This window comes from Castanea sativa, chromosome 5 (assembly GCF_040712315.1).
Source record: "Castanea sativa cultivar Marrone di Chiusa Pesio chromosome 5, ASM4071231v1".
NCBI classification, from domain to species: domain Eukaryota; kingdom Viridiplantae; phylum Streptophyta; class Magnoliopsida; order Fagales; family Fagaceae; genus Castanea; species Castanea sativa.
Genome location: NC_134017.1, coordinates 35,402,906 through 35,420,012, shown reverse-complemented (window position 1 = coordinate 35,420,012; position 17,107 = coordinate 35,402,906). Strand labels below are relative to the sequence as shown.

The following is a 17,107-nucleotide window of genomic DNA, read 5'->3' as shown; positions in this document are numbered from 1 at the left end:
GATACCAATTGAAGGAAAAATTCTAGTTTTGCATCTCATGCAAAACACACAGCGGAAGCGACGAACTAGGATCTATTTCATTCATGATTGATAACGTGCACAATGTAAATTTCAGAATTTAAGAACAAGATGGCGTACCTTAGTGTGGGGAAATTCAAAACAAAGATTAGAAGCACTTGGGAACACTTTTAATCTTCACTCCAATTCCACTTTACGCCCAAGATGTGTGGTCTCTCAATCAGTTTTTCAAAGGGAGAATGAAAGTGTGTCTCACACTCTCTCACACACCGTTCCTTTTTCTTTTCTAAACTCTTCTAATAAAAATTCTGTATGTTTCTCCCTTTATAACTAACTGATTATCTAATTGGGTTGGCCTATTGGGCCTTTCCAATTGGGCTTTAGTGTGTGGCTTGGAGTGGGACCAAAAGGGACCAATAAGACACTAGCTCCAATGGGCCTTGGGCTTTTCCGTCAACTCTTGACAAGTCCAAAGTTACCATTAATTATATTTAATACCACTATATAAATATAATTGCACTCTAGGCCTTATTAATAAATTATATCCCAAAACTTTATTATACACGTAACCCCTTCATAAAATATTCGTAGTAACACAAAGTCATAAATGTAGACCGCCACTTTGTAAATTACTACATCTTATCCTTGAGTACCCGGTTTAATTCTTTAAAGTTATTCATTATATATTTATGAAATCCAATTTCATAAATATATACTTTAGTAATTTCTTACTAAAGTGGTTAGGCCTAACTCTCTGAATAATCGAAACCATTAAACTTATCTCAAGGGAATATTTTATATCTCTATCAAGAGACTATGAATTCCATCTTGAGAATATATGTTCCATCAACACTAAATATGGCTGCCCAACATACCGAGGTTTTGACCGTTATTTCGCATCTCACTCCCGATATATCAAAGCAACCTACACTTCATGATCGTGTCCATTATTCTCTCGGGATTAAGAGTTCATGCAAATAGAAGTCGTGAGATTTATTATTCATTTGACAATCGTTAGAAGAATAATAAATCTCACAAATGTCCTGTTCAATATGTTTTAACTCTTAAAACATATCAACATATCAACTAGAAGCTTCCACTTCCATGATCAAGACAAATCATCTTAGTTGACACGTTATAGTCTTCGTAGATGAAATGCCCAATTTCATCACCGACTACGAACTATTAATTCTGAGTTTACAAAGAACTTGTGATTTACATCTTCTGTGACTTTTCACATAAATCACATACAATGCATCTCATGGACTATATGATAATGTCCCATATTCACGTAACCACTATTTTAGATAATAATAAAATAACTTTATCAAATACAATATTAAGTCATACATCATGTCATACATAATGTCATACATAATATCATACATAGCATCATACAATAGGATTTAAGGGCACTAATCCTAACACCTTACTCCTCTAGTATATGCTCGATCTCTTCTTTTTCTCTTCCTTTCCTTTACCTTATTTGTCATGCATTCTAATGTGAAAACGATAACAGGAAAAGCCTACTATCAGTGAGCTCATTGACCCTCGACATCTTCCTTGGAGGTCTATGCCTATGGCCCGGATGGCTTTGCTCGGAGTGAGTCGTGCCCCGTAATCCTAATGTCATGGCTATCCTTTCCCTCCCAACACTCGGGCGGTGAAATCTTTCTTCCCTTTGTCCTTTCTCTTTTCTGCCAATTCTCTCTTTTTGTTTCAGTCACTAACCCATCTTTCTTTGAATTGCAACCTATTATTCAAGAGCACGAAGAGTTGGAATGGCTGGTCGGGAATCTCAAGTTAAAGGTGACCAATTATTCTAGGGAGCCATACAGTCCTGGAAAAGTGGCCCACCCAGGTGGTGGTGATGATAATGATGATGATGACGGTACTGAGAAGGAGGATTCGGAGGTGACTCCTAGCTACCAACCAACAAAGAGGCAGCACCATTGATTACCTGCAAGTTAAGACATATATAAAACACAGATTTTTTCTTTTCTTTTTTTATTTTTGTTTTAAATGTTTTTCATTCCCTTTAGCAAACATTTGGATTAAGTTTGAGACAAAGGATTGTATTTAAGAACATCTTTTTACATTTATGCTTTTGATTAGAACATCCTTTTATATTAAGTTTTTCATTCACTTAATTTACAAAATAATAATATATTGTATGTTTCTATACAATGCCTCACACTTAAGCCCAATTGGGATAGCCCAAAAGGCTAACTGTAGACACAAAAGGGGAGTCGCCGCCTAGTTTTTGAAATGGTCTAGGAACCATATATATAGCGTCCCTTCGAGGAAGGTGTAGACACTACCTTTTGTACCCTTTATGACTCAGGCCCCCGTTCCCCAATGATGCTTGAACTCTAAGGCCCAAGGCTAGTGTAGAGCCCAATCAGATATTAAATTGACTTGATGAGTGTTAAAATGAAAAATATAACCTTTTAAATGAGCAAAAAAAAATCTATTTTTAGAAATAAAATGACCAAAGCAGCCCTCATCTTGCGCACATGGGTCCGGCCTACGTACTCGAGCCAAAGCATGCGTACACAGGCACATTCTTGCGAACGGAACCAAGGTTTCAAAAACATAAGAAATGAAAGTATTCTACAATTATACCTGAGGTTTGGAACGAATCCAACATCATCTGGGAGCCGTTCCAAACCCCATTTTTTCCACTATATAAAGCCTTACATAGTACATTTTCAAAACATAGAAATCCCACGAGAAAAACCTAAGATTCACTAGAAAATAGTGAATCTAAAGGGAGCTTTTCGTAAAACACCCTCAAGTCATTTTTATTTGATTGAGATCTTTTCTGGCCCTAATCTGTTAAGTTTAAGATTGTTAATCACTATTTTATTGAATTGTGATAGATTTGACTGAGAGGAACGGTCAAAAAACAAGCCTAGGAGCTTTTGCTTTAAGGTATTCTTTTAAACTTTTCTTTTCTTTCCTGCCTTTTATCTTCTCCTTAATCTTGTTTCTGTGTTTAGTTTATGTTTATATATGTTTGTCTAGGTTAGTTTTAGGTTTTCTTCATATTTTTAAGCATGTTAGGTTGCTATATTTACGTTTTTTATTTGTTGGGCTTCTGCTCTATTTCTGTGTGAATTAATTTTTCTAGGTAAGGATTTACGTACACATGATCTAGCCTGTGCACGCAGGTTGAACTCATGCATATGCAGACCTGTTCTAGGTGCATGATGTCGTTACCCAGAAACCCTAATTTTTGTTTGTTTTTTTCCTGCATTCACATGTTTGTTCTGTGTAGCCTCTTTTTCATATGTTTTAAGCCTCATAACTGTTTGTTCACCTTCTAACATTTTTGTTTGTTATCACATATGTAGATTAGGGTTTCTTAGTATTAATGCTATTCATTCACATGTTCATGCACTGATGCCATAGGTGTTGTGTTGCTGAGAGGTGAGTAAAGGTTAAGTCATGCATTAACAATGTCCATGCATTTGTGTTAAGGTTTCCCTTTGATCATATGATAGAACATGTTTAGATGTATGATTAGGGTTTGTAGCATGTTTGTCTTGCTATGATGATATGCTTGCTACCTTGTTGTAGATGTATGATAGGTTTTCACATGTTAGATGAATGCTTGTGTTTGCTCTCTTTTGTTTTAGATTGATAAGTATGTGTGTTTTGGGATGAAAGATGTCATGATTGTATGCATAGATGTATGTTAGTGTGTCTATGAGTATAGATGCAAGTGTTGAGAACGTTTTTAATAAGGTTGAGGTATAAGACACAATGATGGGAGGTCAATCTTAGGGTTGGGCGATTTTGGGTGCCTAACACCTTCCCAAAAGCGTACCTAAACTCCAAACCCAAACTCTAGTAGTAAAATCATAGGTCCTTCCTCAAAAAGATGTTATATTCATGGTTTTTGGACCATATAACTAGGTGGCGACTCCATTTCCGTTGTGCCCACAGTGGCGACTCCACTAGGGATTATAAGTTTAATTCCTATGTGTCTTATTTCTTAACCTTAATAAAAACTTTTTCAATACTTGTTTGCACTCACATTCACTAGTTCTTTTGTCCCTTAACCTTGCTTGGTGATGAGTGGGAAGATGGAAGGCTCCATTAAGGCCCAAATTTTTCGAAGTTCATCCCATCAACTCACAATCGGTGCCATCACCTATAATGGGCCTTGAGTACATTAAAGGTTTGCTACCAATCCACTCTAGGGTCCACTTAGGCCTTCAGTTGAAATCATAGCCCACCTAGTTGTGAGTGACCTACTTATCTATCCCTTTGGCCTTAGGAAGCCTACCCACACTAGAGAGATCTTAGATCCTACCATGAAGGGTACCCTCTATATATCTCTTGTTTGTTTAACCATATATCATGTGTTCAACTAATTCTAAAGGACAAATAAGAGTATAAAAATGGAAGGGATGGCCCTAAAGTTATGGTATTCCCTAAGATGTTGTGGGACAAAAGAAAAGAAGTTCTCACATATGAAAGGCTTGTCCCTAAATCCAAAAGCATATCTTAACTTGAAAGGTTCATAAGACCATAGCTTGATTACTATCGTAGGCCCAATTGGAAAAAGCCCTTTTAAAAAGTGGACTTTGGGCCTAAGGTATCAAATACGATATGGACTTAGCATCCAACATCCTTTAAAGCCAAAATGAACATCCCAAATCTTGAGCCTCTTTGTTGTATGCCTAGGCACAAAATTATGAGAATTTCATATACTTTGAAAGGAAGGCTACAAAATATTCTAGCTAGAGGGCTATTTCAAAGAAAAATATTGTGATGAAATAATGAATAAAAATGAAAAGCCCAAAGGTGATGAATACATTGTAGGCCCAAGTTTAAGACAAAGGGTTGAAATTCCTAAGTATATTCTAATGAAATCCCATTAGAGTAAGATGAGAGCTTTATTGTAAATGGACCAAAGCCCAATGAAACAAAGGGCAATGATCCATCAGAGGAAAGGGAGTGACATTGTAATTGGGCCTCCATTAAAATGAACTTAAGAATTTTCCAAGAATATCTAAAAGTAAAAGGGACCTTTCAAATGGGACAACAACTAAATAAAAATGGGGCTTCTTTCCAAACATCACTCCAATCCAAGTCCAATGGAAGGCGAGACATCCAAATTGAAGGCTTATCGAGAAGGAAGGATGGACGCTATAAGTGAGAAAGTCTTCATGCAAAAGACACTCAACTATGTAAAGGCGCAAGCTGAGGTCCTTAAGAAGATAATAGGTCATCTCTCCAAAATTGAGAAAAAGGAAGCTGAGAAACAAAAGGTTGGGCATGAACCAAGTGGGCTAACTCAAGAAGGCATCAATTGCGTGATGGCAGAAGGGAAAGTTAGCCTGCCTCTACCCAAATTCAAGCTGCAACTAAAGGATGCTCTGGGACCATGGACTTTCAAGAGGGCCCATGTCAACAACTTTTCCGAATTGGGAGACGCGGGATCATGGGAAGATCACGATTGGCCAGAATGAACCTCGAAGGTAGGGACAACCCAAGTCACTCGGACTCACTTCACACTTGAACGCAACATGGACCCTTCTTCAGATGACAACCAATACCTTGTAAGGAACAAATAAGAGGAAGGAGACAATGAAATGATTAGCTGTTGGCATGGGGATGATGGTGACTGGTTCCATGACGAGGCAAGAAAAGACTTCCCCAACGAGAGCAAGGATATGTATGACGTGACCAAAGCTATGCACGTGTGGGAACCCTTGAAGAAAGAAGATGAACTAAAAAAGAAAAAATGAAGGAATGGCAAGCCTTGATGATAGGCCAAAAACTTATTGACCCCTTGTGATGGATTAATTGATTAATTAGCCAAGTTTAATTAATTAACCAAATTAACATGCAAACACGTGGTAGCACAAACAAATCACCAATAAACTAAAGTGCAGCAAAAAAAATAAATTGACACGGTGATTTGTTTACGAATGGGGAAAACCTCCAAGGCAAAAATCTCACAGGGTGATTTTAAGGTCACCACTCCCGAGAATCCACTATTATCACAACAAGCAGTTACAAGTAAAGGAATCCCAGTACCTTCTACCAACCTACATTTGAACCCTTACCCCAATACCCAATTGGACTTGTTCTGTAATGACAATCTCTCCTTTTGATGCACGGCTCCCAGTACGTGACTAACCAATTGCACGGATCCCAGTACACGACTTCAATCACCAACTTGAGAAAGATGTTGGCTGCAAAGTTCTTCAATTCATCCTCACAATGAAAAAAAAGAAGATGCTTGGTTATAAAACCCTACGGTGCACAAACACAGTAGCTTCTTCAGAAAGAGATGAACTAGGGCAAACTTTGTCTCCGGTCACAAATTGCTTAAACAAACTTTGCTCAATGCTTGTGCAACTTGTGTCTACTTTGACGGCCCTTAAAATAATCCTTTTATATGTATAGGGTTATGAGAAAAGAAGGCTCGAAGACATATCCACGGATTGGAATCAAAACAGATCTGAAAATCTATTTTTCTTAAACCTCGACAGCTAGAGGTGTCGAGATGCTGTTGAGCAGCTGTCGAGCCTCGGGGCTGGAACAGCTTCTTAAGCTCGATAGATGCTAGCTGTCGAGCTTTAATGACAAGCACTTCTTCAACTTGTTTCTTGAACGGACTTGTATGGCTTTAACACTTGATCTTGAAACCTTGTTTCTTGAAGTATTAAAAACATCCTAGATCTACCCAATTACAAGCAAAGTGTGTTTCGTCAAAGGATTAGCCAATTACATAAAAGAAATGACATATGTTCTTAACAAGTGAACCACACATGTCCTAACACTTGAGAGAGAAAGAAGGAAGAATTCATCATACCTATCATAGGGCCCATTAATAATTGGACTTGGGTTGGGTTTTCTAAGAACATGGGGAAAAAGTTTTGTAATGCAAATTCCAATGTACTTTTCAATATTTTCAATAAGATAAATCCTGATTTGGCTTACTTTGATGTGTCCCATACATTGAAATTCTACACTTAAATGATCCAAATGAATTTGAAAATGAAAATGAAATTGAACCAATGGAACCAACTCTTGAAACTATTTATTTGGGCAATGATGAGAATCTACGCTTAATTAAAATTGGCTTAACTTTAAATGAAAAAGAAAAAAAAAGATCTTCAAGAACTCCTCATGGAATTTCAAGAGGTGTTTGCATGGTCCTTTGAAAATATGCCTAGAATTGACACCAAGATAGCTCAACACCACATTGATACCCATGACCACATAGTGCCTATTAAGCAAAAATTGAGAAGAATGAGGACAGAATAGCTTTCAAAGATCAAAGGGGAAGTCACCAAGCAACTAAAGGAAGGGTTCATCAAACTCGTACACCAAGCTGAATGCATACCCAATGTTGTGCTTGTACCTAAGAAGAATGGAAAGGTAAGGATGTGTGTGGATTTTAGAGATTTGTATAAGGCATGCCTTAAGGATGACTTTCCCCTCCCCCACATTGATGTCCTGGTGGACAACACGGCAAGAAGTGACTTGATATCCTTCATTGATGGTTTTTCGAGATACAAACAAATCAAGATGGCTCCTAAGGACATGACCAAAATCACATTCACTACCGAATGGGGAATCTACTATTACACGGTAATACTGTTTGGCCTCAAGAATGCTAGGGCAACTTATCAAAGGATGGCTACGGCCTTGCTACATGATATGATGCATAATGAGGTAAAGATGTATGTCGATGACATGATATTGAAATCCAAAGATAGAGAAAGTCACACCACGAACTTACGGAAGTTCTTCAAATGGATTAAAGAATATAAATTGAGACTAAACCCATAAAAAAAACACCTTTAGAGTAACCTCAGGAACATTGTCAGGGTTCCTAGTCAGTGATAGAGGAATAGAAGTTGACCCATCCCAGGTCAAACCCATATTGGAGATGCCTCCACCTAAAAGTAAGAAAGAGATTAAGGGTTTCTTGGGTCGACTACAATACATTAGCTAATTAATTGCCAAGCTCATCTCCACTTGTGAGCCCATATTTAAACTCCTAAGGAAAAATGAACTACGCACATGGAACGATGAGAGCCAAAAAGCCACTTATCAAGGAATATCTCCTCCACCCACCTATCCTAGGGCCTCCACAACATGGAAAACCCTTACTCCTATACCTTTCCATCATAGGGGATGCGATTGGATGTATGCTTGCACAAGAAGATGATAAGAAGAATTAAAGAGCCATATATTACTTAAGCAAAAGATTCCATGATTACGAGACTAGGTACACTCCTATAGCAAAAGTTTAAGCCATATAGAAATTGAGACATATCGTTTTACCTTTCCAAATATGGGTGGTGGTAAGAATGGACCCATTGAAGTACTTCTTTGAGAAGCCCACATTGAGTGGAAGATTGTCAAGATGATTGATTTTATTGGTGGAATTCGATTTGAAGTATGTGGCCAGCAAAACTATCAAGGGAAGCATCATATCAAACTTTTGTGCCAAGAATCCCATAGAGGGGGAAGATGGTAAAGAAGATTTTCCAAATGAAGATATTTTGGATGTTGAGTTAGGGACATCGAAAATGTACTTCAATAGAGCTGCAAACCAATATGGGAATGGGATAGGAATACTCTTGATTACTCTCGAGGGATCTCACATACCTTTGGCAATCAAGTTTAACTTTGAAGTGACTAACAACATTGCTGAATATGAGGCTTGTATCTCCGAAATGGAAGCTCTTCAAGAAATGGGAGTAAAAGAGGCTGAAGTCTTTGGGGATTCAACTTTGATTATAGCCCAAGCGCAAAAGTTGTGGAAAGTGAAGGAAGAACATTTGAAGCCTTATTAACAATATTTAGAGGACTTGACCAAGACCTTTGACAAGATTGAATACACAATCATCCCTAGAACTCAAAACCAATTTATGGATGCCTTGGCTACTTTAGCCTCCATGGTTGAAAGACCTGAGGGAGTTTGGACACAACCCTTATAGATTGAAAAAAGTTATGAAGAAGTGCACCAAAGGAAGACCGAAGCTTCAATAATGGCCATAGAGGAAGAGGAGGTTTTGTAGTACTATGACATCATGAAGTTCTTAGGACTAAGGCATATCTGAATGGTGCCGATAAGAGAGAGTGTTAATCCATTAGGATGATGGCAACCTAATACATCCTATATGGAGGAAAACTCTATAGAAGATCCTATGATGGCGTTCACCTTCGTTGCTTGAAGAGAGAAGAAGCCGAGAGTGTAATGGAAGAAGTTCATCAAGGAATTTGTGGCCCTGATATGAATGGAAGAATGTTAACCAAGAAGATTCTAAGGATATGGTACTACTGGAATACAATTGAGACTGATTATGTGGACTATGTGATAAGCTGCCACGATTGTTTGACACACATCAACTTAAACCATGTTCCACATAGTGAGTTGTATAGCATGACTTCTCCATGGCCATTCTTAGTTTGGGGCATAGATGTGATTGGAAGGATAGCTCTTAAGGCTTCATATAGGCATGAGTACATTTTAGTGGCAATTGACTATTTCACTAAGTAGGTGAAAGCGGCCTTCTATTTTGTGTTGAAGGCTAAGCACGTAGCTCGATTCTTAGAAAACATCATCATATGTCGATTTGGGGTGCCCCAAGTGATCATTTACGATAATGGTTCCCACTTTGAAGGTAAAGTCCGAAGGGTCATGGAAGAATATGGCATTGAGCATCACAAGTCTTCACCATATCGACCACAAGCTAATGGGGCCGTAGAAGCAGCCAATAAGAATGTGAAGAATATCCTAGCCAAGATGGTACTAACATATAAAGATTGGGCCAAGAAGCTTTCATTTGCCTTATGGGGTTATAGAACCTCTATCCGTGTAGCGACTGGGGCAACACTTTACTATTTGGTTTATGGTAGTGAGGCGGTGCTTCCTATTAAGGTGGAGATACAATCTTTGAAGGTATTGGTAGAAACCAAGGTCCTAGAAGAGGATTGGGTTAAGCTGAGATATGAACAATTGGTTTTGATAGATGAGAAGGGAGCAAGGGCACAATACCATGCACAAGGGTACCAAAAAAGGATTGCTAGAGCATTCAACAAGGAAGTGAAACCAAGAAACCTTAAAGAAGGGGACTTGGTTCTAAAGATGCTTAGAGATGAGACTTTTGATCCAATAGGAAAAATGAAGCCTAGGTGGTTTGGGCCTTTTATCATTAAAAAAATCATGTCTAGAGGTGCTACTAGAATCACAGATTTAGATGGGGAAGAGATGTTTCGCCCCCAGCATGGACAGACTCTGGAAATATGACATCTAAAAGAAAAAAGAAGAAGAAAAAATCCTGCTAGGTTGAAAACCCGAAAGGGTGGGCTAGGAAAAAATTAAGGCAAAAAAACCTCGGTAGATTGAAAACTCGAAAGGGTGGTCTAGGCAAAATTAGGGGAAAAGACCATGGGCATGGCAGAAATTCCTCAAAGGACTTCATGGACAAAAATTACATGGCAAAGGAAAAAGAAAAGAAAAGAAGAAAAAAAAATGACAATAAGCAAAGATAGTAAAAAGGGAATTCTCTCATTGCTCAAATTAAAAGATAATAAGTTTGTTTTAATAGCGGAATTGGGACATTCCAATCCTTTATTAAATTCAAAAACAAAGACATGAGAATCATAAAGGTGCATAAAAGTAAATTATGGTTGCCCTCAAAGGTGGTCACTCAGTCCTCCTTGCCTTTTTGCTAGTCCACGTATAAGCTTTCTTGTCCATTAGAATCCACTTCATGTCATCCTCTAACATTTGATTGTAGCTTGTAGTGGGGTAGATGTATTTGAAAGGAACAATGTTTTTTGTCACCCTACTATACGGTCAAGCCTCACTAATCCTGCCTAAGAACCTGTTGGTGAACACCGCAATGTGGAAGGCACCCTCATCATCAAGAGCTCCTTGACGCTCTCCAAATTGCCTTGAGATACGACAAATGGAGTATTAAGAACAGCAATGAAGCCCATCCAAAGTCACACAATGATCCTTACTGCAACTATGGACCATGCTTGAGATATGTCACCATTCCATGACCCACTGAATGTCAGTCTCCTTAAGGCCACCCATAAACTCCATATACGCTTCAAAACCCATGACATTCTGAGGCTAGGGGTCTCTAAGATGTCTAGGAAGGTAGGTGCTGAGGGGCACAGTAGGAGGTGGAAGCAACCAAAGCATCTCTTGTAACCATATCTAGGAAAAAAATAGAGAGAAGAGTAGAGAGGGAGAAAAGAAAAGAAAAGAAAAAAGAGAGAGAAGGAAAAGAGAGAGAGAGAGAGAGAGAGAGAGAGAGAGAGAAAAGTGGGAGTGAGAAAAAATAAAGAAATAATGATGAAGGACGATATAAGGTGCCTCAATGGGTTGAAAACCAAAAGGCAATCTATACAAAATTAGAGGGATCCCACTAAGTTAAGAACCCTAGGCAAAAGATAGGGATTATACCTGAAGAAGAAGAAGAAGAGAGTCTCCTGCGAAGAAGATTGCTTCCCTACTTTGAAAGGCATCCAAACCATTGATAGTTTCCACCAAGATCAAGCCCATTGGATTACCCCTCTTTAGCTCATAAGCCACCATACATATTCAAAGGTCCACAGAATATGACTATTGAACCAAGAAATACCTTACAAGGGCACATAAGCAAAAGGCACGAAGGTAGTACAATCGTGGCCTCTCACCCTCAAGAAGGCCCGAACTGGAAAAATAATCAAAGACCAACCTAAGGTTGAGTTTACCAAAAACATGCCATCTATTGGTTGTAGTTTTAGGGACGCCCAACACAACTCACAGCAAGAAAGGAAGATCCCCACCCATGGTAGGAAAGATAAGATCATCAATCTCTAGTTCACCCATGATAGCAGAAAATTCCTCAATAGTGGGGCATAGTTTTATTCCTTTGAAGTGGAAAACATGCCAAGAAGGAACCCAATAGTTGGAATTAGCACAAAGAAGAGGCTCATCCACCCTAATTTGATGGTCAGGGAAGATGCAAGAAAGGCCATAGGGAGCAACAAAATCCTTGAAATCGGGAACAAGCTTCCTAATCCAAGTGGAGACGTCAAGAGGTGAGTTTTTTGCCATTAGGTGACCTTGAAAACGTGTTCTCTGGATGGGAAAAACGTTGGTGAGGGTTTTGGACCCAAACGACTACTTTTATACCTAAGTAAGTCAGCTAGGGTTTTTCTAATTCATGACCCACACACGAGGAATCAAGCCTGCGTACGCAAAGTCAAAGTTGTGTACGCAGGCTCATCTCCACGCACGCACAACGCTTGGCAGAAGCCCATGTTCCCCTATTTTGAGTAGAGTTTTCTCTACTCCCAAGCATCCTTAGGGTTCCTATGACCTAAACAACCATTCAAGACATATTCCAAGCACAAGATTGCAAGCATCAAAGAAGCAAAATTGTATAAAAACACAGAATTTATCATTATCTTGTAAATTAAGTGCTAAGTTCCAATCAAAAGCATAAATGTAAAAGATGTTCTTAAATATAATCCTTTGTCTCAAACCAAACCCAAATGTTTGCTAAAAGGAAGAAAAAAAAAACGTTAAAAGTAGAAAAGAAAAAAACTATGTGTTGTGTATATGACATAATTGCAGGTAATTAGCGGTGCCGCCTTTTCCTTGGCTGGTAGCTAGAAGTCGCCTCTGAGTCCTCCTCCTCACCACCACCACCATCATCATCATCATCATCACCACCGCCTGGGTGGGCTGCTCCTCCAGGACCATATAGCTCCATCGAATAGTTGGTCACCTCCAGCTTGGGGTTCCTAGCCAGCCACACCAACTCCTCATGCTCCTGGATAGAAGGCTGCATTTCAAAGAAAGAAAGGTTAGTGACTGAAACAAAAAGAGAGAATTGGCAAAAAAGAGAAAGAACAAAGGGAAGGAAGAACTTACCACTCAAGTATTGGGAGGGAAAGGATAGCTCACGAGATTAGGGTTATGGGGCATGACATGCTCCCAAGCAAAGCCATACGGGCCATAGGCATAGACCGTCCAAGGGATATATGGAGTATCATTGGGCTCATTGGCAACATGTCGCCCTATTACAATTTCCCACATTAGGAGTCATGACAAAGAAAAAAGGAGAAGAACAAGAGTTTGAGCATATTCCTGAATGGTAAGAGAAGGCATGAGGCGAGTGATGTTGAACTCCTCATAGTCCAACCCCTTAAGGAGTCACTCAGCATAGGAAATAGCACTCCCCCACGAGTTGTACTCAGCATTAGTCATGGAGTATGGGTCAAGTCTGAACTCAGGTGGGTCCCTTGGAATCTGTGGATCATCCCTGCCCACTATCTAGCACCTTACGCTCTCTACTAGGTGTAGAGCCTTCAAGCCCGCTCCTTTAAAAGGTCAAGTAATCTCCGAAGCAATAAGAGCAGCAGGCTCCATGTCCCAAGTAGCAAGAAGGGGCTGGCCGGCCTATGGGGCCCAGTTCACCTATAAAGACATACGGTTAGAAGGAAAGTATTCTAAGGGTAATACAGGAAGAAGCATAAATAACTAGAACTTTTGAATTTACCTTATCTGAAGTCCGCCTCGTAAGATGTACACTCACTTGATGAAAATCCCTCAGAACTAGGTCAGTGCCCGGAGTTATAAGGCCATACCTAACCACCCATCACTACGAAAAAAGAAGAAGCACAAGTCACAAGTTAAAGGCAAGATGACAGCTTGTAAGATGATAGTTTGGTAGATGGAAATTTGCAAGATGACAAATGCAAGATGATAATTTTCAAGACAATTTAGTTTGCAAGACTACAAGCTACAAATAAAGGTGCAAAGAATGGAAAGAGAACTAACCTCAAGAAGCTTCCAAGGCCCCATAAGTTGTCGTAAGGTGCCCCGGCTAAGAGTGTCAAGGGTGGAGTAAAGATAAGCAAGACATGCTTGCCACCAGTTGACCCTATGTGCCTCCCCAAAGTCTTGGAAGAGGGTTAGCCACCCCAAAGACACCGTTTACCCACCATTGGCAAAGAGGTAGGCTCCCAGCAAGTGGAGAAGGAAAGCCTTAGCCATACAGACACATTCTTTCGTGGTCTTCTATGGGAGGAACACGTAATCCGACACTAAGTTGAAGTAGTGGATGGTCTCAGTGGAGTACTTCCTCCCCAACATGTCAATGCCCAGCAGCACACTCGACACACTGTCCAAACTAATGATGACCCCCTCAAAGCTAAGGTCGATCATGCAATAAAAGTCGTAGGAAGTCACCGTCATCTCTTACTTAGTGATATGAAAGGTGTGGGTAGCATCCCACCACCTCTCAATGAGGCACTGCACCAAGGTGGCACGTGCAGACTTCTCTGGAAGAAGATCGATGATGGGCTTAAAACTGCCTCCCAGATGTAGCCCCTAGTTTCGAGGGCAAGCAAGTTGAACCATTCCACCACCTTATTGTTGCTTCCCTTACCAGCATAAGGAGATGATGACTGCAAAAAAAAAGGTCATTTGATTCATGATTCAAGTGAAATTCAAGGAATATGGTGTTTTAATGCAAGAGTAAAGATAAAAATAATGATATAGTGACATTCAAATGCAAAAATGACAAAAATGTGTGTTAGAATGGCATGTGGAAGTGAAATGGTTGAAAAAAGAGTGAAAATGGGCAGAGTAGGGCTTCTATCAAGCGTCTCACGTACGTAGGTCAAAGCCCATGCACACAGACAAGACCCCACGTTCGCAGGTCCATTCCCATGTACGCAAAACCTTAAGAACATACTTGCGTACGTAAGAAAAGAGCTGTGAACGCATGAATGCAAGCTACATACGCAAGCCCAAGCACACGCACGCAAGAACACAGACAAAAACAGTTCTTCTACATTTTCAAAAAAGCATCATCCAAAATCAATCCTAAACATGTTCCTACCCCTCTTAAGACAGTAGGTTTTCATCTAAACCCATCCCACAGCAAAACCCAAGCATTCACATAGCCAAAAATACATTTAAACCAAAGATAAGAGAGAGACTTGAAAATGAGAAAAAAAAAATGAAAAACTTATTCACTCATGGGAATATGGTTCTTGGGCCAGTATGTCAATGGTGGAGGTCCCACCAACCTCGTGGCTCCACTTTAGTGCGTGAGATGAAGGCATCAGAAGATAGGACATAGGAGGATTTCTTGGCCTTGGATGCCATTGGAGAAGATATTGAGAGAAAGAGAGAAAATAAGAAAAATGAGAAGGTTTGAGAGGATGAAGGAGTTAGGAAGTGAGGAAAAGAAAGAAGGGAAGGAGGTTTTTGTAGAAAGAAAAGGGAGAGGAGTTATGAAGAATATAAAGAGTTGAAGGAGATGAAGAGAATGAAGAAGAAGAAAAGAAATGATTGACAACCGTTGGAGAAAATGAAAAGGCGGGAACACACCTAATGGCTAAACTACATGTAGTTAGACCTCACCACCAAACTACATGTAGTTTAGTTATGAACAATAAAAAAAAATTATAAAAAGGGGGGGACATCTCAAAACCTCCCCAGTGGTTCAACTGTTAGGATTAGTGCCCTTAAATCCTATTGTATGATGCTATGTATGATATTATGTATGACATTATGTATGACTTAATATTGTGATTGATAAAGTTATTTTATTATTATCTAAAATAATGGTAACATGAATATGGGACATTATCATATAGTCCATGAGATGCATTGTATGTGATTTATGTGAAAAGTCACAGAAGATGTAAATCACAAGTTCTTTGTAAACTCAAAATTTATAGTTCGTAGTCAGTGATGAAATTGGGCATTTCATCTGCGAAGACTATAACGTGTCAACTAAGATGATTTGTCTTGATCATGGAAGTGGAGACTTCTAGTTGATATGTTGATATGTTTTAAGAGTTAAGGCATATTGAACTGGACCGTTGTGAGATTTATTATTCTTCTAACGACTGTCAAATGAATAATAAATCTCATAACTTCTATTTGCATGAACTCTTAATGCTGAGAGAATAATGGACCTGATCATGAAGTGTAGGTTGCTTTGATATATCAGGAGTGAGATCTGAAGTGACGGTTAAAACCTCAGTATGTTGGGCAGCCACATTTAGTGTTGATGGAACATATATTCTCAAGATGGAATTCATAGTCTCTTGATGGAGATATAAAATATTCCCTTGAGATAAGTTTAATGGGTTCAGTTATTCAGAGAGTTAGGCCTACCCACTTTTGTAAGAAATTACTAAAGTATATATTTATGAAATTGGATTTCATAAATATATATAATGAATAACTTTAAAGAATTAAACCGGGTACTCAAGGATAAGATGTAGTAATTTACAAAGTGGCAGTCTACATTTATGACTTTGTGTTACTACGAATACTTTATGAAGGGGTTACGTGTATAATAAAGTCTTGGGATATAATTTATTAATAAGGCCTAGAGTGCAATTATATTTATATAGTGGTATTAAATATAATTAATGGTAACTTTGGACTTGTCAAGAGTTGACGGAAAAGCTCAAGGCCCATTGGAGCTAGTGTCTTATTGGTCCCTTTTGGTCCCACTCCAAGCCACACACTAAAGCCCAATTGGAAAGGCCCAATAGGCCAGCCCAATTAGATAATCAGTTAGTTATAAAGGGAGAAACATACATAATTTTTATTAGATGAGATTAGAAAAGAAAAAGAAACGGTCGGTGATAGTGTGTGAGACACACTTTCATTCTCCCTTTGAAAAACTGATTGAGAGACCACACATCTTGGGCGTAAAGTGGAATTGGAGTGAAGATTAAAAGTGTTCCCAAGTGCTTCTAATCTTTGTTTTGAATTTCTCCACACCAAGGTACGCTATCTTGTTCTTAAATTCTGAAATTTACATAGTGCACGTTATCAATCATGAATGAAATAGATCCTTGTTTGTTGCTTCCGCTGTGGGTTTTGCATGAGATGCAAAACCAGAATTTTTCCTTCACTTGGTATCAGAGCCAGGTTTTCATATCATGATTGTATAGCGTGTGATTGAATTTTAGAATTTAAGAAAACCGTTATCTTTGTCTTTCAATTTTCTGCATCATTTGGATATAATGAAGAGAATTGTATCACTTGTGTATATATATTTATATGTATATA

General features: G+C 38.9%; 2 protein-coding genes across 2 annotated transcripts; both read left to right on the top strand.

Moving 5' to 3' along the window:
* Positions 1 to 7,572: 7,572 nt before the first annotated feature.
* Positions 7,573 to 8,849, top strand: LOC142635108 (uncharacterized). The gene is made up of 2 exons (XM_075809322.1): positions 7,573 to 7,719; positions 8,451 to 8,849. The coding sequence occupies exons 1-2, from the start codon at positions 7,573 to 7,575 to the stop codon at positions 8,847 to 8,849; spliced, it is 546 nt and encodes a 181-aa protein (XP_075665437.1).
* A 404-nt stretch (positions 8,850 to 9,253) lies between these two features.
* LOC142635107 (uncharacterized) lies at positions 9,254 to 10,306 on the top strand. The gene is made up of 2 exons (XM_075809321.1): positions 9,254 to 9,370; positions 9,557 to 10,306. The coding sequence occupies exons 1-2, from the start codon at positions 9,254 to 9,256 to the stop codon at positions 10,304 to 10,306; spliced, it is 867 nt and encodes a 288-aa protein (XP_075665436.1).
* Positions 10,307 to 17,107: the final 6,801 nt, after the last annotated feature.

Excerpts from the sequence above, each read along its gene's own strand:
- LOC142635108 (XM_075809322.1), top strand. The coding sequence starts at position 7,573 with ATGGCTCCTAAGGACATGACCAAAATCACATTCACTACCGAATGGGGA. Across the intron at positions 7,720-8,450 it reads ATGATATGATGCATAATGAG|TATGTGGCCAGCAAAACTAT; the intron begins GTAAAGATGTAT and ends TTCGATTTGAAG.
- LOC142635107 (XM_075809321.1), top strand. The coding sequence starts at position 9,254 with ATGGAAGAAGTTCATCAAGGAATTTGTGGCCCTGATATGAATGGAAGA. Across the intron at positions 9,371-9,556 it reads AGACTGATTATGTGGACTAT|GTGAAAGCGGCCTTCTATTT; the intron begins GTGATAAGCTGC and ends TTCACTAAGTAG.